Source organism: Bison bison, unplaced genomic scaffold (genome assembly GCF_000754665.1).
Source record: "Bison bison bison isolate TAMUID 2011002044 unplaced genomic scaffold, Bison_UMD1.0 scf7180017864158, whole genome shotgun sequence".
In the NCBI taxonomy this organism is placed as follows: Eukaryota; Metazoa; Chordata; class Mammalia; order Artiodactyla; family Bovidae; genus Bison; species Bison bison.
Window position 1 is genome coordinate 4156928 of NW_011494730.1, and position 21616 is coordinate 4178543.

The window sequence follows — 21616 nt, forward strand, 5'->3', positions numbered from 1 at the left end:
GGAAAAGACCCTGATGCTGGGAAAGATTGAGGGCAGGAGGAGAAGGGGGTGACAGAGGATGAGATGGTTGGATGGCATCACCGATTCAATGGACATGGGTTTGAGTAAGATCCGGGAGATGGCAAAGGACAGGGAAGCCTAGTGAGCTGCAGTCCACGGGGTCGCAGAGAGTCGGTCACAACTGAGTGACTGAACGACAACAACAACAACATGTGGTGGATGAGGGAGCCAGAATGAAAGTGGTGACGGCAAAAAAAAAAGAGAGTTTAAAATTGAGAGGTACTGAGAAGGGCCACTGTTTGACTACGGGAATCCGGGGAAGAGGCTGGAGGATGGCCCTGCACTCCTGGTTTCAGTAGCTGAGCAGATGTTTCCATTTCCTGAACTGGGTCAGCTGTGGGGAGGAGCAGGTGAAGCAGACTCAGCCAGGGAAGTGGGAGGAAAATGGAAGACTGGGGTCATGGACGCCGTCAGAGCTGCTCAAGAGGAGCGGGTGGTTATGACAGCAAATGTGGCCGAGAGATCCGGCCAAGTAAAGACTTGCGTCCTGCAGACCAAGAGCCCCGGGGATCATCTCTGGACTTGGGAGAACCGTGTGCAGTGAGGGAGTGAGTGGGGTGAGGAAGCGGAGGGCGTGAGGCCCACCAGCATGTGCAGTGGGGTCCAGGGCGGGCGTCTGCTTCCAATGGAAGGAATCTGCAGGTGGTCAATGCTGATCGGGGGAAGCCAGGAAGCAGAAAGAGGCTGCAGACAGGAAGGGTGCCCACATGTGTCTGTTGCCCACTCTGCAGGCTCTACCCAGAGCCCTGGGATTTAGGTGCCATCACCACCCCCACTGCAGAGGTGAGGAAATGAAGTGACGTGTCCAAGGTCACCCAGCCACTGCTGCGTGACCTTGGACTTGAACCCAGATAGCACAGCTCCAGAATCTTGCCCTCCACTCCCTCCCACCACAACACTGGAAAAGAGGTCCCTGAGCCAGGGCAGGGGCGGGTAGAGCCTGAGGAGTCTGATGGAGCAAAGAAAAAGGATCTACATGGTGCCCGAGCGTCAGGAGGTTTGCCGGCAGGAAACGGGCATGCGGGTCTGAGGCTCCATCTTCCTGCCAAACACTGAGGTCCTCGTTTGTTTCTTTCTCTTGGTGTTCATGCTGACAAATAGCACATCATACTGATGTGCTCAGACGCTCAGTCACGTCCGACTCTTTGCGACTCCGTGGACTGTAGCCCATCAGGCTCCTCTGTCCAAGGGATTCTCCAGGCAAGAATACTGGAGTGGGTTGCCATTTCCCCCTCCAGGGGATTATCCCCATCCAGGGTTCGAAGCCGTGTCTCTTATGTCTCCTGCATTGGCAGGTGGATTCTTTTTATTTTTTTTTTAAACTTTACATAATTGTATTAGTTTTGCCAAATATCAAAATGAATCCGCCACAGGTATATATGTGTTCCCCATCCTGAACCCTCCTCCCTCCTCCCTCCCAATACCATCCCTCTGAGTCGCCCCAGTGCACTAGCCCCAAGCATCCAGGATCGTGCATGGAACCTGGACTGGCATCTCGTTTCATACATGATATTTTACATGTTTCAATGCCATTCTCCCAAATCTTCCCACCCTCTCCCTCTCCCATAGAGTCCATAAGACTGTTCTATACATCAGTGTCTCTTTTGCTGTCTCGTACACAGGGTTATTGTTACCATCTTTCTAAATTCCATATATATGTGTTATTATACTGTATTGGTGTTTTTCCTTCTGGCTTACTTCACTCTGTATAATAGGCTCCAGTTTCATCCACCTCATTAGAACTGATTCAAATGTTTTCTTTTTAATGGCTGAGTAATACTCCATTGTGTATATGTACCACAGCTTTCTTATCCATTCATCTGCTGATGGACATCTAGGTTGCTTCCATGTCCTGGCTATTATAAACAGTGCTGCGATGAACATTGGGGTACATGTGTCTCTTTCCCTTCTGGTTTCCTCAGTGTGTATGCCCAGCAGTGGGATTGCTGGATCATAAGGCAGTTCTATTTCCAGTTTTTTAAGGAATCTCCACACTGTTCTCCATAGTGGCTGTACTAGTTTGCATTCCCACCACCAGTGTAAGAGGGTTCCCTTTTCTCCACACCCTCTCCAGCATTTATTGCTTGTAGACTTTTGGATCACAGCCATTCTGACTGGCGTGAAATGGTACCTCATAGTGGTTTTGATTTGCATTTCTCTGATAATGAGTGATGTTGAGCATCTTTTCATGTGTTTGTTAGCCCTCTGTATGTCTTCTTTGGAGAAATGTCTATTTAGTTCTTTGGCCCATTTTTTGATTGGGTCATTTATTTTTCTGGAGTTGAGCTGCAAGAGTTGCTTGTATATTTTTGAGATTAGTTGTTTGTCAGTTGCTTCATTTGCTATTATTTTCTCCCATTCTGAAGGCTGTCTTTTCACCTTGCTAATAGTTTCCTTTGATGTGCAGGCAGGTGGATTCTTAACCTCCTGGAAGACCCATCATACTAATAACTAGGAAAAAAATCATTCAGCAGTCTCGTATTTATTTGCTTTCACACTCCAGCGTTCATCCATAGGCACATAGATTTCTACATGAATAATTACCACAGAGACACCCGTTATCGTCTGCTTTCCTCACCTAGTGTCAGATAAGACACATTTTCCATGATCCTCCAACCCAGCCTTCATGACGGTTGCCTCTAATGGTTTCATAATATTCCATGAACTTACTATATCTTCATTTTTTGGTCATCTTTCAATCTTTTTATATCCTCATTGTTAAAACTGTTCCTTACTACCACTGTTGAGGCTCAGCCGATTATTTTTGTTAGTGTTATCAATAATGCTCAAATGGAGCTCTTTGTGGACGTTTTTATTTTTTATTAAACTACAGTTGGTTTACAATGTGTTAGTTTCTGGTGTACAGCAAGTTGATGCAGATATATATTATATATCGTGTCATGTTGTTTTCCATTATGATTTATTATAGGAGATTGAATATATCTCCCTGTGTTATACAGTAGGACTCTGCTATTTATTTTAAATGTAGTGGTCTTATCTGCTGATCCCAAACCCCTAGTTTATCCCCCCCATGCTTCCTTTCCACTTGGGTAAGCAGGAGTTTGTTTTCTATGTCTGCAAGTCTGCTTCTGTTCTGTAAATATGCTGAACAACACTTAGATTCCATATGTAAGTGATATCGTATGATATTTGTCTCTGACTTACTTCACTCAGTATGAGAAGCTCTAGGCCCATCCCTGCTGCCTCAAATGGCATTATTTCTTTTTCTTGCAGCTAATATGCCATTGTGTATGTACACCACATTCACCTGTTAGTGGACATTTACGTTGCTTCTATGTCGTGGCTACTGTAAATAGTGCTACTATGAACACAGAGGTGAATGTATCTTTTTGAATTAGAGTTTTCTCCTTTTCTCCAGATATATGAGCAGGAATGGGATTGCTTCTATTTTTAGTTTTTTTTTTTTTGTAAGGAAATGCCATACTGTTTTCTACAGCGGCCGCACCTATTCACATTCCCACCAAGAGTGGACGAGGGTTGCCTTTTCTTCTTTGTGGACATTTTTCAATCTCCTTTGGCTACATTGATCCTTTTGGATCATCTCTTTAGGACAAGCTCCCATGTTTCCTGGCTAAAGCAATGTGTACATGTGTTTCTGATTCTTGGCCCTTGTCATCAAACTGATGGCTGTGAAGGCTCCTTCTTGCCTTGTTGACCTTCTCATGTCCAGGTGTACGTGTCTTCCCAGATCCTTACTGGCACTGTTCTTTGCTTCCTTCTTTTGCTAGTTTCATGTCTGTGAGAGAGTCCCTTAAGTGCTGCCTTAATTTGCATTTTTGATGACTCAGAAGACTGAACTGGTTTCCATTTAGAGTAATGAAATTAACCAGCTACATTTCTCTTTTTGTAGAAAATGTCTGTGGGGTACTCTGCCCATTACTCTGCTGGAGATTTGATTTTTGAGGCGTTCAGATAAAATATCCTCTCTGAAGCTGGCTGCAGCGAATGGCCTCAGTCAGTCCTCTTCCCATTTTTTAAAAATTCTTCTATGCAGAAGTTTTAAACTCTTATATCCTCTTATCTGTCAGCCTTGTTTTGTCATTTCTCACACTGCTTCAAACCTTGGGAGGTTATCCTTCTCTCCAGCAATCAAATTAGTATTTAATTCTGGTTTTCTGCTGGATTTTCTATGATTTAATTTCTTGCATCCACTAATCTGCATGGAGTTCACTGAAGGTTTGAGCTGTTTTCCCCAAATTGCTGAGCAGTTGTTCTGAAAGGTTAGTCCCATAATCCCTGCCTTGGCCACTGCAGCTCTGGGAGGGGGACTAAATCTCCAGGACAAATGCATGGTGTTTCTCCAGTGAAATGAGGGGGTCTTGACCTGACTACTGTCCCCCGCACCTCCTCAGGCGAGGGCTGCATCGCTCTACGGTTAGAAGCCACGGAAACTCAGCTCCCCATCTACACACCTCTCACCCACCATGGAGAGATGACCGGTCACTTCCGGGGGAACATTAAGCTGCAGACTTCCCAGGGCAAGATGAGGGAGAAGCTCTACGGTAAGTGGACATGCCCCCTCCTCTGCTCCCTCCTCGGCACCGCTGGGCGGGGAACAGGCATGGAATATTCTGTCTGCTGAGGCCTCAAGACGAAAATCCAGCCTTGGAGGGGGCCTCAGAGACAATCTGGCCCAACCCTCCATAGGTTCAAGAATTTCCCTACAGAACCGCAACTGTCCACAGCCTCAGATCACCCTTCCCCGACCCCAGTCAACTCATATCTCTAAAGAGGTGCAGCGTGTGGCTTTCCCAGGTCCTCTGCTCTCCTGTGAGCCTTCCGGGCCTTGTAACTCAACACCTCCACCGGGAGGACCAGCGTTGCGCACAGACCTGCTGATTACTCACAGTCTCTTTCCTGGCTGAGGGGCGAGGGAGATTGAAACCACGGCTGCAGTTGAGATTCGAATTTCCCACGTGGTTCCTGTTCTTCCTTGTGGCCACGTGGTGCGCACTCATATATACACACACGCCCGCGTATGTGCCTACAGCTCGCCCTCCTGGTACCCACCCTGGGCATCTTGGTATCACCTACCCTTGGTATCACCTTCATGCACCGTGTGCACCTGGAAGCCCCACTCTCATCCTGAGCACATTTCTTTGGCCCTTCCTGATCCTAGTCCCAGCCACCCTCCGTGGCCTTCTCTTGCCAGGCAGAGTCCCCTAGCACTTCTTTGAACTTGAACTCAATCTTATTCTCCCCCTAATTTGCCACTTGCTTACTTTGGCTGGCCATCTGCTGCTGCTGCTAAGTCGCTTCAGTCGTGTCCGACTCTGTGCGACCCCATAGACAGCAGCCCACCAGGCTCCTGCACAGTAAGTGTGTACCTGATTCATCTCGAAACCACCACCCGCCCCCCACTCCAGTCTGTAGAAAAACTATCTTCCACGAAACCGGTCCCTAGTGCCAAAAAGGCTGGGGGCTGCTGCATTAGGCAAGTTCAGATGTCGCATCTCGGAGAGGAGAACTGTCACAGCTTCACTGTGAGACTACTGAAATGTGGTCAAGAGACCTAGTAACATAAAGAGAACACAAGGAAGATGCGAATTTGTAATTTTCTCTGAACCCTGCATACATTTTTTGAAACCTGGAAATTAATACGTGTCCTTCTCAATAGTATCCATCCCATTAAAACCTCCCTGCTTGAAATAATAAATGATTTGAGAGGCACAGAGCTGCTCAAAATATGTTAATCAAGTCTGTCTTCCTTCTCAGACAATAGATCTTTCCCTTTTCCTCTTCGCTTTAATTCTTCCTCAAAAGTGCTCAAATAACAGTGTCTAAAATGAGTCAGGCTTTCATTTTATACTTGATGCATGAAACGATTATCTATTAAATGCCACCTCATTTCTCTGTCACAATAGCTCCGAGAGCAAGGTCTTGTCCTTGGTTGATAGATAGGGAAACTAAGGCACAGAGAGGTTAAGTGTTTGGCTGAAGGTCACAAGCTGAGCCAAGTGGCTGGTCCAGGGTGAAAGTGCAGGTTCAGCCCCTGCTAAGCATCCGTAAGTTTGTAAACATGATGGGGTCCTGCCGCTCACATGAACAGCGAGACAGCAGGACTCGTGCATGTGAACAGTCTGGCAGCCCCTGGTCGTGGAAGGCTCTGGGCATCGAGGGTGCAGCCTCCTGTGCGTGTGCCTCCTGGCTCTGCCTTTGGGAGCTGCTTTCTCTTGCAGGATCTGGACCTGAGGGGGACCTGGTACCCCTGCAGCCACAACCAGAGTCGGTTATGAAGATGGGGTCCCAGTTCCCCATTTAGCTTGTGAACAGGCTGGCTCTGGGCACTGAGTGCTCTTGCAGCACTACCTTGTTGTATTTCTTTTATTCAGATTTGCCAAAAAATAGCTGCCTGCATTGTCCCTCGCTGACACCACCGAGCTGGAGATGTTGCAGGAAATGACAACTCTGGGTCATACATGCCCACTCTCCCAGCCCTGGAGCTGTGCAGGCATAACTGATCGACCACCAAACACACACAAGGTCTCAGAATCTGCCCTCAGGCAGCCAGTATTCACTCTCCAGCTTCAGCACGCCAGTGGACACCTCTGAGCCATCCTGGCCCAAACCCTGGGGGCTGCCCCTCACAAGGTCTTTCCCGGCCCCTTTCTTGCAGACTTTGTGAAGACGGAGCGGGATGAATCCAGTGGACCCAAGTCCCTGAAAAGCCTTACCAGCCATGACCCCATGAAGCAGTGGGAACCTGCCAACAGGTAGATTGGGGGCCTGGAGAGTGGGTAAGAGCCAGGACTTCACTGCAAACTAGCCTGGCTTTACAGACCCAGGACGGGGAGTGGGGAAGTGGAAGAGAGAGAAAGCAAGGACTCACAGGGAAAGAAAGTGCCAGCCACAAGAGGCCTGTCCTGCTTCCAGCTCCGAGGCTTCTGACCGCAAACCTCAGGCTCAGGGGAGGTTGGTGTGAATGCGACAAGGCCAGGGAGATTCTTCTGCATTGCAAAGTTCAGTTCAGCCAACACTGAGTACCTCCATGTGTCAGGTTCTAGAGAAACCAAAGCACGTTAAGTGCAGTCCCTGCCTTGGAAAGGCATAGCCTACTAGAAAGACGCCCACCCCAGGAGGAAGCAGCTACAGAGATGATCGCACGGGACGGGTGTCATATTTCCTGAGGACCAAGGACGTTAGCAGATGTGGCTCCAGAGCTAAAAGCCCCAGCCTGTTCTAAGGCGGAAAGTCACTGGGGTTGGGGAGAGCCTGAGGAGCGCCGAGGGACATCAAAAGACACTGTCCTCAGACCAGTGCTGCCCCAGAGGAGCTGTGAGCTGTAACTGTGTCCCCTCTTCCCCCCTCAGGGTCCCTCCATGCAGTAGCTCCGGCATCACAGAAATCATCAACCCCAGCTACATGGGGGTGGGGAACTTTGGGCACTTGAAGCAGACCCTGTCCCCCGACCAGCAGCCCACTGCCTGGAGCTACGACCCGCCACTCAAGGACTCCGCCCTGGGGCCTGGAAGGGGAGAGAGCCCCCCGACGCCACCCTCCCAACCACCCGTATCACCCAAGAAGTTTACATCGTCAACAGCAACCCGGGGCCCCTGCCTCAGGACACAGGAGTCAAGGTGAGTGTCCTCTCACCATGACCTCACCCTTCCCTGGCTTTTCACAGCCAGGAAGCCTGGGCCTCGAATAGAAGGGTGGGGCTGTGTGTCCCACTTTGGTCACTGACTCACCCTCAGGGCCTAGAACACAGGAGTTTCTTGAGAAATGCAGGTGGAATCTCCAGTTGCTACCCTATTGGTGTTTTTTTAATATTCATTTATTTGGCTGTGCCAGGTCTTAGCTGCGGCACACTGGATCTTTGGTTGTGGCATGCAAACTTAGTGGGATCTAGTCCCCTGACCTGGGCTCGAACCTCGGCTCCCTATACTGGGAGTGTGGAGTCTTGGCCACTGGACTACCAGGGAAGTCCCTGGAAAGTTTTTTTAAAACATGGAGAAAAAAATTTAAACATACTGCCAAAGAAAAACACAGTCCTGTAAAAACAACCTTCATTGAAAAATACGGTTCTATAAGCAGTAAATGCCTGTCAACCTCCCACTCCCGGGAGGGCCCTGCAGAACAGAGACGGGAATCTCCATGTAGGAGTCCCTCCCCAGCTCCCAGTTCCTCAGTCTCCTGTCAACCACGGTGTTTCCTGGTCTCAGGTGCAACTGTCCCTTCTGTCCTGTTGAGACCAATTCAAACAAGCAGCAGCTGGGACTGGGGATTCCCAAGAGGAGGAGAGCAGTCAGGCCACAGAGGGAGAAGGGGGTTTGGCTGTGAAACTTCGGGAAAAACCCAGTGGTTAGAGAAGGCTAGCCTGCATCTAGAATTGGTCCAGGCAGCACATGCCCGGAGGTTGGGAGCCTGGGAGGAGCCCACACAGCCGCTGCCTTGAGCAAGCAAACCCACACGTTTGCCAGGCTCCAGAGCCCTCCAGGTTTCCCGTAACCACAGGGTGTCAGAAATTAAAAGTGCAGACCTTAACTAACAATGACTGAAGATGTGCAAAGTATCGTCAGCATAGGCTTCCTTTGGGGGCTGCCGGTACCGTTTATGATGTCTTCGGGGGGGCCACTCTGGGTCTGTCTTCCCCTCTCTTAAGGTCCCACGTTCCTCTTGGCATTTTCTGTCGTGAATTCAGAGTCAGGGAAGAGCGTGCTATAGAACATGTTTCCTCTCATCTCCTGCCACTCCCAACACTCTCACCGGGCCTGGCTGGAGTTTCCTCTGGCTTGAAGGGCAGTTTATAACTCTCTTAAGTTTTGTTCTCTTAAAAAAAAGAAACTGGGCAGATGCATGGAAGGATGGAAGGGACAGAAGGAAGGAGGATGGGACCGGACAGGGCAGGCTCAGTTTTGTCTCTATACCTCTAGTTTTCAGACTTTGTTGATAACATCATGGACTCTAGTCTTTCCGTAAGAAAACCAGAAGGAGAAGCAGCCTAGGTTCCTCTCCGGGAAAAATGAGAACAAAAGCCATGGTATGGCGGGTCCTGAGGTGCCTCTTTGGCAAAGGTCCTCTCTTTGGCAACCCCAGGAAACAGAGTTAGGAACAACCACAGTGAACAGGGGGATTGTTCAAGTGAAATGTTGTTAAGTTCCCAAAGTAAATGTCTCTTTGTGCTAACCTAAACACAGCACAAGTTCAAGTTCAAGCACACATCTGGGCACACGGTGGCCAGCAGTTCCCTCCTGTTTTATAGGTGACAGCTTCAGAAAGGGGACATCGTAGATACAGGGTGGGGTGGGTGCTTCTCAGCAATTGGTACTTCTCAGCAAGGAGGTGATTGGAGGCAAGACGCTGGGGGCTCCCATGCCTGCCTGCAATCCTCTTGCTGCTCCTGAGCCCCAACTCGGCCTGAGAGATGGTTACGGGAAAGGGGGTGTCCCAGTCCTCCCAACACTGCACAGCAACCAAGCAGAATGACCAGCTGTCCCAGTCTGCCCAGCACTGTCCCCTTCTTTTGCACCAGGAATCCCACATCCCAAGAAACACCTCAAGTCCTGGGCAAACCTGGACAACTGGTCACCCTGGACCGAAATGATGTGGTTAGAAAGGGGGCTTTCCTTGAGAGTCACAGACTTAGAAAATGAACTTATGGTTGCCAGAGGGAAGGGGCAGTTAGAGAATTTGGGGTGGACACGAACACACTGCTACATTCAAAATGGATAACCAACAAGGACCTACAGTATGGCACAGGGAACTCTGCTCAATGTTATGTGGCAGCCTGGTTGGGAAAGGAGTTTCAGGGAGAATGGATACATATGTATGTATAGCTAAGTCCCTTTGCTGTCCACCTGAAACTTTCATAGCATTGTTAATCAGCTATATCCCAATACAAAATAAAAAGTTTAAACAGAAAAAAAGAGAGAAAGAAGGCTCTTCTCAGACCTTGCTTGGTGCTTTGCTCCTTTAGAAAAGAACAGACTCCGGATTTGAGGAGTGAAGTCATTTGGCCCCAAGAACCCACTCTGTACCCTGGGGATGGGCTGGCTGATTCCACAGCCGTGGCTACTATGGGAGCTGCTTCCTTGTGACTTCCCATCAAGGAAATAAGACTTTTTAAAAGCAGTCTTCCCCAGTCTCCCTGCCCCCAGCAAGCAGAAGCCCCCTCTTTGAGGGAAGCTTGCCTTGCCTGCCCATCTTTGCAATCAGCAAAATGCTTGCATCCACACCCTAACTCTCTGCAAGCAGGAGCCTTCCTATCTCATCACTAGAGCAAGCTTCAGGCAGCAGGCCATGCACCTTTCTTTTCTCCTTCTGGCCTCTTCATCCGAAACTTCAGGTGAAGTTTCACCCAATGCTGCTTTCCCTTTCTGCCCCTTCCTCCCCAGGCTAACTCAGAGCAGAGGTCTTTGGGGGTCCAGAGCAGGTGCCGAGGACGGCCCAGAGGGGAGGAGCGGCCTTCTGCTTAGGCAACTGCTTCCAGGTCTTTCCAAAAAGTAATGAGCGACAGCCCAATTCTCCGTGTCCCCAAACCCCACCTTGTCTCACTGGCCCCAGTGAGAGGATAGCATCTCGCCTCTGTCCTTTGCCCACTCCTCCTCCCTAAAGAGTCCATGAGCTGAGGCTGTTCAGAAACCTCTGAGCAGCGTTGCAGCACATGCTCCATCAGTATGAGGCATCACGGCCTGACCGGTTCAGTGCGTTTTCCAAGGGGACCCACATTTTGTTCTCAATAGCTTCCTCATTTTTGAAGAACCCAGAACACACCCCTGGGAGATCACGCCACTGGCCAGAAAGCAAAATGTGTCCCCATTCCTAGTTCTCCTAGTTCGCTCAGCAGGAAACCACCTCCAGCAAGAGTAGAAGTAAATCAGGAAACACAAAGGAAGCTCTCACCTGCCCTGGGGACAGCATGGACCTCCTTCTCGGTCCAGAAATCAGACAGGCCTCTGTTCTTGCTACTGGCTTGTTTCCTGGCGCATCTCTAGGTGGCTTCTAATTTTCAGCACGAACACCACTGTTTCCTTCTCACTCTGAATGAGGCACAAAGGAAGCCCCGCTCACCAGGAGCCCTCGGGGAGAGGGCTTTATGCAGAGGAAAGAACACCGTGTTAATAGGAGCTGTGGGTCCCGTGAGCACCGATGTCGTCTGGTTCCCGTCCATCGCCTGCGCGAGGGGCAGCGTCTCACACTTGGGGGCCTTCCATGCTTCTGTTAAACCGAGCTTCTGAACTTGGGACCCTCCAGTAGCACAGGCTTCTGTTCCTCTGTGGCTCAGAGCAGAATTCGCTCGTCCCCCTTGCTTAGTGATGCTCTGGTATGGACAGTTTCTATGGTGGAAAATGTCCAAGGAAAGGTGGAGGTTACCTCTGAGACCATCAACGTAAGAGGAAGAGGAAGAGTTCCTTCTCTTGTCTCTAATCACAGTGGAATTCACATAACATAAAATGAAGCCTAACATTTTTCCAGGAGAAGGCAATGGCACCCCACTCCAGTACTCTTGCCTGGAAAATCCCATGGACAGAGGAGCCTGGCGGGCTGCAGTCCATGGGGTCGCTAAGAGTCGGACACAACTGAGCGACTTCACTTTCACTTTTCACTTTCATGCGTTGGAGAAGGAAATGGCAACCCACTCCGGTGTTCTTGCCTGGAGAATCCCAGGGACGGGGGAGCCTGGTGGGCTGCCCTCTATGGGGTCGCACAGAGTCGGACACGACTGAAGCGACTTAGCAGCAGCAGCAGCAACATTTTTCCAGTGAACAACTAGGTGGCATTGAGTGCCTTCACTGTGTTAAGGCAACCACCACCTCAATCTAGTTCGAAAGGTCTTTATCACCCCCAAAGGAAACTCCGCAGGCATTCAGCAGTCATTCCCCATCTGTGTTTCTTCCCTGTGTGTCTTCTTTCTCACGCTCCAGGCCCAGCGATGTGGTGAAGAGTGTGGCGGAACCTTCGCCTCCCGAGGAGCTGCAGCTGACTAAGCCCGAGATGTTTGAGAACCCCCTGTACGGGTCTGTGAGCGCATTCCCGAAGCCGGCTCCCAGGAAAGAGCAGGAGTCCCCAAAGATGCTGAGGAAGGAGCCCCCGCCCTGCCCGGACCCGGGCATCATGTCACCCAGCATCCTTCTCTCCAAAGCCCAGGAAGCAGAGGGCAGCAAGGGGACCGGCAAGCCGGTGCCCCCGCCCGCCCCCTTCCTCAGCCCCACGCCCCGGGTCCGCTCCTTCACCTGCTCCACCTCCGAGGGCCGCCCGCCGGGCGGGGACAAGAGCCAAGGGAAGCCCAAGGCCCCGGCCGGCTCGCAGGTCCCGGTCCCCGGTCCCGGTGCCGGTCCCGGTGCCGGTCAAGAGGCCCATCAAGCCTTCCAGATCGGAACTCAGCCAGCAGCCCCTGCCCGCCCAGGGGCAGCGGCCGCCCCTCCCGGTCAAGAGCCCGGCCGTCCTGCACCTGCAGCACTCCAAGAGCCGCGACTACCGCGACAACGCCGAGCTGCCTCACCACTCCAAGCACCGGCCGGAGGACGCGCCGCTCAGCCGGACCGCCATGCAGGTGCGCTCTGGGAGCGGGCAGGCGGGTGCGCATGCGCGGGTGTGCACTACAGGTGCACGTGGGTGCATGGGAGTGCTACCCAGCCATGTCGGGAGTATGCTCGGTGCACCTGTGTGGGCGGTGCCTGCGTGGTCGGAGGGTGCCTGTGTGTGCATGCGTCTGCTAGAACCCACCAGGCTAGGAACCGTGCTCTGGTGCATGTGGGCCCTCATCCATGGCCATGTATGCGATAGACCAACCCTACCCAGGAGTGGGTTCCGAGAAACCCTGCCCTGGGAACTGCAAAGGAGAAAGGAGGTGAAGACAGGATTCGAACCCAGCCTATACCCAAAAATCCCTGCTCCTACAGTTGAAAGGTTAAAGGAGGGGCTGTGGGTAAACTGAGTCCTCTATGTCAGGCCCAGAAGAATCAATTCAGTCACTCAGTCCTGTCTGACTCTTTGCCACCCCTTGGACTGCAGCATGCCAGGCTTCCCTGTGCATCACCAATTCCTGGAGCTTGCTCAAATTCATGTCCATTGAGTTGGTGATGCCATCCAACCATCTCATCCTCTGTCATCCCCTTCTCCTCCTGCCCTCAATCTTTCCCAGCATCAAGGTCTTTTCTAGTAAGTCAGTTCTTTGCATCAGGTGGCCAAAGTATTGGAGTTTCAGCTTCAGCATCAGTCCTTCCAATGAATATTCGGGACTGATTTCCATTAGGATGGACTGGTTGGATCTCCTTGCAGTCCAAGGGACTCTAAAGAGTCTTCTCCAACACCACAGAAGAATAAGGCTTCATAAATATAAAAGAGCCCAGATCATTTCTATTTCATCATCATCATTAGTGTTAGTTCTTTAAAATTTCCTAGCGCTCTAGAGACTTCATACTCAATGTCCTCTTCCTTCCTAGAAACAGATTTCTTTTTCAGCAAAACAAATAATGGTTAAGAGCAGATTCTGGTGCCAGACTGTCCTGGGTTTGAATCCCAGCTCTCTCCCCTACCCCAGTCTCTGATGCTGGGCCTTGGGCCTCAGTTTGTGCATCAGTCAGTGGATGAGCAATCAGTGGAACCTGCCTCATAGGTTTATAGGGAGGACTAAATTTGGTTATATATCATTGTTGTATGTTACAATTTACATGTAAAGTATGTATTATCTATTACATATTATTTCATATATATTACATATTACTGTGTATGCATATAACATATATACATATGTAATAGATTATGTGTAAGTTCTGAGAACAGTGTGCTGGCCCTCTTCAACACTATGTCAGGGGAAGCCTGCTCTAGCTTGGGGCATGCAAAGACATGGGGACCTTGAGTTAGTTGTGGCCTGGCAATGACACAGTGCTGAATCTTCTGTTCTTGTCCTGCAGTGAAGCCCCTGGTGAGCCGCCAGTGAGATAGGAGCCCAGAGGAGCAACACGAAGCCACTAGGACCCTCTCCCAGGACCCCTGTTCACTCCTCCTACCCAGCTTCCTGCACAGGGCTTCGTGTTTTTCTGGAGAGGGCCTTGCTTCTGTGTGGTCAGCAAGGCGCACTGGCTGTGAAACCTGATCGTCAGTGCTGAAGCTGGAAGAAGCAGCACACCGGATGGGCACCCAACAACCCGCACACCTGGGCCCCCAGCTTGATCTTGGTACTTGGGACCCAAGAGCCTTGTTCCGGCTAGCATTTTGAAGAAAGGAACTAGAGTGCTAATTCCTGGGTGGAGATACTAGTAATAATAATATTAATAATAATAATGGCTACATGTGTGGAGCACTCAGCACCTGCCAGGTACTGTGCTAAGTGCTTTATGAACATTACAAGTTGAGTCTTCAGTCAACTAAAACCACATTCCCAGACCGCCCCATCCCCTTCCAGTTCAAAACAGTATGTCCTGAGTGGTTTGGACAAAGCATTAAAATTAAGGCCGGTGCCCTCCTGGAGTGAGGAAGGGCTTGGCCTTTAGGAAGCTCTGAGTGTGTGGTTAGTTTGGGGTACAGTGAACCTCGCCTTGTCTAGCTTCAGTGACGCAAATTGCTATAGCTAAAGCCACTGGGATCCAGCTCAGCCTGTGTGAACAGGGATCTCTCTGGGTCACCCGAGTTCTTCAGTCAGAAGTAGAAGGAAAATCAATTCCTGCTCTCCAGTAAAGAGATTCGGCTTCAGCCCAGACTGGCGATGCCAGGCTTGTACCAAGTCCCCCGTGCCCTCCTCCAGGTGGGCAGGCACCCCTAGGCCATGGAATGAGCCACGCCCTGAGCCTTATCTCATCGAGGTGACGGAAAAGTCTTTGCTGTTCCTTAGTCGCTGCAGAAAACCAGCTTTCCCACTTGGCTGCTGGGGAGGGCGGGCCTCTTGGTTCCTAGCCCTCAAAGCAGTCTTTTCTTTCTGAATTCTATGGCTTTTGGCCCTGCTTCCTTGGTTACTAGGAGAATGGACTGGTGACGTTTTTGTGTGTCTGTTGCTTTTTGACGTAATGAAATTAATGTAGGAAACCAAATCCAGAAGTGAGTGTGAGTTCAGGACGGGTACGCATCTCACATCCCCACATGTGTCAGTCTGCATGACCAATAAATTGTGCTTTTCTCAGCTCCCATCTGTGTGGCATTTTTTCCTGATGTTCAGCCACAGACGGGCTTCTAGGCTGTCGGAGCTGCTGAGCAGCCGCCCAGGGAGGAGTGGTTATGGAAGTTTGCAGTGGAGATGGGCCAGCATTGTCCTGACAGAGGGGACTCTGTAGAAAGGGTATGAAGTTGGCCAAGGACCAGGAGGCTTCCCTGGTGGCTCAGGGGTAAAAAAAAAAAAAAACAATCTGCCTGCCAATGCAGGAGATGCAGGTTTAATCCCTGGGTTGGGAAGATCCCCTGGAGGAGGGCACAGCAACCCACTCCAGTATTCTTGCCTGGAGAATCCCAGGGACAGAGGAGCCTGGCCAGCTACAGTCCTGCTAAGTCACTTCAGTCGTGTCCAACTCTGTGAGACCCCATAGACGGCAGCCCACCATGCTCCCCCGTCCCTGGGATTCTCCAGGCGAGAACACTAGAATGGGTTGCCATTTCCTTCTCCAATGCATGAAAGTGAAAGGTGAAACCGAAGTCGCATGGACCGCAGCCCACCAGGCTCCTCCATCCATGGGATTCTCCAGGCAAGAGTACTGGAGTAGGGTGCCATCACCACGAGGTCGCAAAGAGTTGGACATGACTGAGCAACTGAACAACAAGAAGGACCAGGATTCGCTGGAGATGGCACATGTCTTTGCCGGACTCCAGGGATGCCCTGCAGCCCCCAGTTCCTCCTGGGTTTGTGAGTGTTCATTGCTGAGCTCCAGAGACAGTAAACAAATGAAAACAATCTGCCAGGTCACAGGCTCCCACCTGCAGGAGCAGTTTGCGCCGTTCGTGGGTCAGGGAGCAGTGCCCAGCTCAGAGGGCCAGCGTGGGTGCTGCCTGGACCCACCCCTACCTGGAATGGACATCCACCTCACCATTTCTGCGGGCTTCCAGAAGTGACTCTAGGAGCAGCTGTGGTCTGAGTTCTGGCACCCTGAGCAGGCTCAGTGTTTCCCCCACCACTGCCCCAAGCTCCAATACCAGTTGCCTCTGCACCAAACAGGACTTTGACTGCAAGCTGACGGACAGTGGGGCCCTCTCTAATGCCTAAAACTGGAAACTGTAAAATTAAAGGCTTTCGCTCCTGTCCTTTCAGCTGCTCAGCCCTGCACCCACCCTTCAGGGTCCCTGTCCACCTTTCTCCCCAGGCTTGGGTCCACCACCATCTCTTGGGGCCAGATTTCTCCCCCATGTCTGCTTGCTTCCCACCCCGGGCCTCCCAGAGTCCCTGTTCAATAAATAGCAGGATGAGAGGGAAACCCAGAGATTCCCACCTCTTTATCACCTAAAGTGATTTACCTCTGGGTGGTTTTAGCCGTTCTTCACCAAGCTCCCTAACCAAGGAGGTGGATTAAACAAGCTTTCCTCACAAAGGCGTTCCCTGCCCCTACGGTGAATTCTGTGTTCCCTGGGGTTACAGAAGCGGCTGCAGTCACTTTTTTTTTTTAGAAGCATTTTTTGCTTCATTGCGTGACAGGAAAGCTGGTTGGAAGCAGGGGATCTGATGGCCACAGGAGGTGTTGAGATCGCGAAGGCCTCTCTCCCTCAGCAGCGTGCGCCCGGCGTCTCCACCCGCAATATGGCGGCCGTGGCGCCCAGTGTCGGGGTCGGCTGTGCCGCTCCTCCTCCCTGGGCTGCCGTTCTTTTTCCATGCCATTTTTTTTTCTCCCCACCCCATAGGAGGGAAATGAGTGAGTCATTCAGAAAAGCTCTCCCCCACAGCTAGCTTCTCTATCCCAGCCTACAGGGTCTCTCATCGCATGTCCTTAAAATAGCTTCTTTCTCTGGCGGACTAATTTCCATGGAGATCCAGCGATCTGGAGGCCTAGAAGCATTCTGCAGGGCAGTGAGCTGGGCTCAAGCCTTCACTTCAGCAGGAGACCCTTTGTGATGCAAATCTGTTGTCTCATCCACCCCCCCCACCTCAGACAACACCCCCAGCCCCACCCTGCCAGCTTCCTTTCTGGGAAACCTACACCGCGTGGGGGAACAGCCCCGGCAGGTAGAGTCCAGGCGCGGTCTCCTTTCCCCGCAGCTCCCAGCGTTCCACCATCACTGGGCTGGGCTGGAAGTGGTTCTACACCAGGTGTGAAGGCTCGCGGTCTTCCCTCAACCACACGTTAAGGGCATGTGCTGGGCCTTAGGCTCAGCGCGCTGATCAAGGGGGACCACCTCAAGGAGGGCTGGTATGTACTGTGGGCCGTGGAGTCGGAAGGAATGAGGTTTAAATATCTTTGTCTTTCGTTTCCTAAATATGTGATCTTGGACCAAACAGCATTTCTGAGCCTCAGTCTCCTCATCTGTAGAATGGGCAGAAGGAGCCTTGGGCGTAGTGTGGCTGTGCGGATTCAGTGAGCAGGCGTCTGCACCTGGCACGTCATAGGTGTCCGGTGAGGTGAGCCTATTAGTCCCTCTTCCTAGGGGACAAAATGGTGTGGGAGGCCTCTCGAGGGTTCTCCATGCAGAGCAGGAGGAAGAGGTTCAGGCAGTGATGAGGGAGGCCGCTGAGCTGGGGACTGCAGGGGCGTCCCCAAAGGAGGTGGGTAGAGGCCTACCCCGCTTGGGCAAGGATGTCACTAACAAAGAAGGCAGGGAATCAAGGGGCAGGGTGAGCCTGGGCCAGCCTAGAAGATAAGCAGCCTTGAGGCCAGATGGGCTAGCTGAGGCCAGGGGACTGGATGAGGCAGATGGACAAGTTGAGGCCAAGGGGACCGGCTGGGTCATTTTACCTACCAGACGGAGCAGACCTGGGGATATATGGGAGCCCCTGAGCTGGCGCCCGGCCGGACACCACAGCAGTGCGGGTCGGTGCTCCTGGCCATCATCTCGGTCATCCCTCAGCAGCTCTGCGACCTGCGCGGTCCTGGGCCGCTCTGTCCCCTTTGAGACTTGACTCTGACATGTCTGCTCCTCCCTCTATCAGCTTCTTCCTGCTTCCCTCGCCTCCGAGGAAATGACTCACAGCCAAAGCTTCACCCTGCAGGGGCTCGAGCAATGACAGGCAGCTGCTCACGTGGGTAGGAAGGTCAAGGGTGAGGAGGTGCCGGCCTGAGAGGTCAGAGGGGGTCCCCCTCAGGGGCTCCCCTGAGCCTGCTCCACCTGAATCTCAGCACCCCACCGGGGACCTCAGCATCTCACATGCCTCACCTCCACCTGGTGTGCAGAGCAGGGGGGCTCCAGGAGGAGTGACCGGGGGACATGCTGGCGGGGCCCCTGAGAAGGAGGGGGGCAAGGCCAAGGCCAAGGCCATCCTCTGCACCGTGTGGAATCAGGCTTTAGTGCACGGGATGCAAGTTGAATTTTCATACTTCATGTTGTGCACATCCCCAGAAGTGGTTCATCTCGCTTCAGTTATTTTAAAAGAGCATTCAGTGTATGTGGTGGCTGAGAGCAGACTCTGGGGCTGGACTGCCTAAATGTGCTGAAGCATGTCAGGCTCCACGCGGGCCTGGAGGACTCGAGAGGAATAAGACGATAGCCTCAGCTTCCAGAAGAGGCAGATGCACAAGCCAGAGCGTACATTGCCACGTGTGTGGACAAAAGGCCATGCGATGATTTCCTCCAGGGGTTGCCGGGAGAACGATTTAGGATTAAGTATTTAGAATGATCGCCCCTGTGGTGTGATCTTGGATCTTGATCTTGGAGTCTGGGGCACCCCCAGCCCCACTGCCCACCCACCGTACGACCTTGTCTAAGTACTTAACCTGGCCTCCCTTCTCCATCTGAACAAACAAGAGAATAGTAACAACCTCATGGGGTCCTTGTGAAGATGAAAAGACCCACTTGAGATAAATCATTCTGACTATAGGGACTTCCCTGGTGATCCAGTGGTTAAGACTCTGAGCTTCCACTGCCGAGGACATCAGTTCAATCCCTAGTCATGGGACTAAAATTCCAGATCTTACATGTCGAGTGCAGTGGAGCCAAAAAGATTTTTTACAAAAGGGGACTTCCCTGGAGGTTTTCCCAATGCAAGGGTCACCGGTTCAGTTCCTGGTCAGGGAACTAAGATCCCATGTGTCCCATGCCATAGCCAAAACAATTAAAGAGATGTCATCTTAAAAATAAAATTCGCTCTGAAGATTAAATAAAATTTGTAACAAAAAAAGTCAATGACCCTGAAGGTAAAGAAGAGAATCCTTAAATGCATTCTTTTAAAAAATTCTTATTAAAAAGATAAATAAATAACCCTGGCTGCACATCTACCCTGAGAAAATGTCAGTTGTAATCAATTTGATGATCTGACAAAACCACGTAATTCTTCATGTTTCTGTCTTAGTCTCGGATGCTTCAAAGGTCACTGATGTAGAAGCTGCCCTGAGCATCTCAGAACCCCTCCTCCTGGTGATTCCTTCACTCCTGGCTTTTAGGGCCAGGTCCTGTTTCCAGATCTGACAGATCACTTCCTTGGGTCACACTCATGACCCTTGGGACAGAAAAGCCCAAGCCTTGGACCTGGCAGTTGTGGTCAGCCTCGGCCCCAACGTCCGGTGTCAGCAGGGCTCCATCAATGGCAGGGCTGGGTCTCCTCCGATTTCCTCCGGTCCTCCTGTGTTTTTTCCAGTTTGTCACCAGGAATCCATCCTGTCCAGCTGAGACCATTGGGTGTCGTTTCTGGGGGCTCCAAAGAGCTCTAATACAAACAGTTCTTTATGTCTCAGTGCAGAAAAGAATTAAGAGGGGCAAAGTGATAGATAAGTGATTTATTAGAAGAAGATGCATGTGAGGTTTACAAGCAGGCAGGCGAGAAGTTCTGTGCCCCAAGAACTTACTGGGCTCCAGTTTTATAAACAAAGGAAGTGGGGAGGGGGAGAAGACCGTCTCTGTCTTTCTTGAGTAGATGGCATGCTTTCATCATCAGCTCCTCCTAATGCAAAGGAGTTTTCTTGTTTCTACATGGTAAATCTAGGCGCACAAATTTTCATTTTTCCTGTGTGCAGAGAACATGTCCTAGGGATCACTAACTTACTGAGCTCACTGGGCAAGATGTGGGTCTCATGGCACCACCGTTTTACTGTGGGGGGGCGGGCATACCTTGTGCTTCTGCTGCATGGTTTTGTTGCTAAGCAAGCCTGCTTGGCTTTGTAGTGAAGCAAACCTATTTTCTGGAGTAATCATCAACTTACAGGGGCGCCCATATTTTCTCTACTTACAATCACCTAGTGGGATTAACTACTTAATCACCTGCTTTCTCCTTTTACTCTGTCCCTGTCACAGCTGTAGATGGACTAGAGCAAAGCAACAGCAGGCCTGGCACATACAAGCCTTCATTTGCAGGAGTTAACCTGAGGAATTAACTCTTCTGGAGCTAAAAATAGAGATAAGGGCTGCTCACCATGGGGTCAGGTTCTTGACCTTGGCACTGTAGGGTCAGGGGCCAAATCACTCTTCGTGGGGGGCTGTCTGTGCACTGTAGGGTATCCAACAGCACCCCTGGCCTCTGCCCACCAGATGCCAGCACACTCCCCACCAGACATCGCCAAATGTCCCCAACGGAGGGGAGGGGCACGTCACCCAGAAGTGAGTAACTTCCACACCACTTCCCCTGAGACTTATTTTTTGGAGATAAAGACACTCAACATTCAGAAAACTAAGATCATGGCATCTGGTCCCATCACTTCATGGCAAATAGATGGAGAAACAATGGAAACAGTGACAGACTTTCTTTTGGGGGGCTCCAAAATCATTGCAGATGGTGACTACAGCCATGAAATTAAAACATACTTGCTCCTTGGAAGAAAAGCTATGACAACCTAGACAGCATATTAAAAAGCAGAGACATTACTTTGCCAACAAAGGTCCACCTTGTCAAAACTATGGTTTTTCCAGTGGTCATGTATGGATGTGAGAGTTGGACTATAAAGAAAGCTGAGCGCCAAAGAATTGATGCTTTTGAACTGTGGTGTTGGAGAAGACTCTTGAGAGTCCCTTGGACTGCAAGGAGATCCAACCAGTCCATCCTAAAGGAAATCAGTCCTGAATATTCATTGGAAGGATTGAGGCTGAAGCTGAAATTCCAATACTTTGGCCACCTGATGCTAAGAACCGACTCATTAGAAAAGACCCTGATGCTGGGAAAGAGTGAATGAAGTCTGGAGGAGAAGTGGATGACAGAGGATGAGATGGTTGGATGGCCTCACCAACGCGATGGACATGAATTTGAGTAAACTCTGGGAGTTGGTGATGGACAGGGAGGCCTGGTGTGCTGCAGTCCATGGGGTCACAGAGTCGGACACAACTGGGTGACTGAACTGAACTGAAAGGCACTCATTCTGACACCTAACCACTACTACTAAAAGCTGGAGACTAGGAGAAAGGAGGCACTTCCCATAAATTCACAGACACATTGCCAGGCAGTTAGACTCCTTCCATCTCAAGAGACAGACCTGTGGAGGTCACCGCAGGGGCTGGGGTCTGTCACCAGGGCATGTGGGAGGGGAGGAAGCTGCACAGTCTT

General features: G+C 51.0%; 1 protein-coding gene across 1 annotated transcript in view; it reads left to right on the plus strand.

Moving 5' to 3' along the window:
* INPP5D (inositol polyphosphate-5-phosphatase, 145kDa) overlaps window positions 1-15146 on the plus strand; it is a 141387-nt gene extending 126241 nt beyond the window's left edge. Inside the window, 6 exon segments of the mRNA XM_010841232.1 lie at window positions 4434-4583; window positions 6698-6794; window positions 7392-7658; window positions 11946-12333; window positions 12335-12574; window positions 13938-15146. Coding sequence (XP_010839534.1) covers window positions 4434-4583; window positions 6698-6794; window positions 7392-7658; window positions 11946-12333; window positions 12335-12574; window positions 13938-13940 — 1145 coding nt within the window. The 3' untranslated portion in view covers window positions 13941-15146.
* Window positions 15147-21616: the final 6470 nt, after the last annotated feature.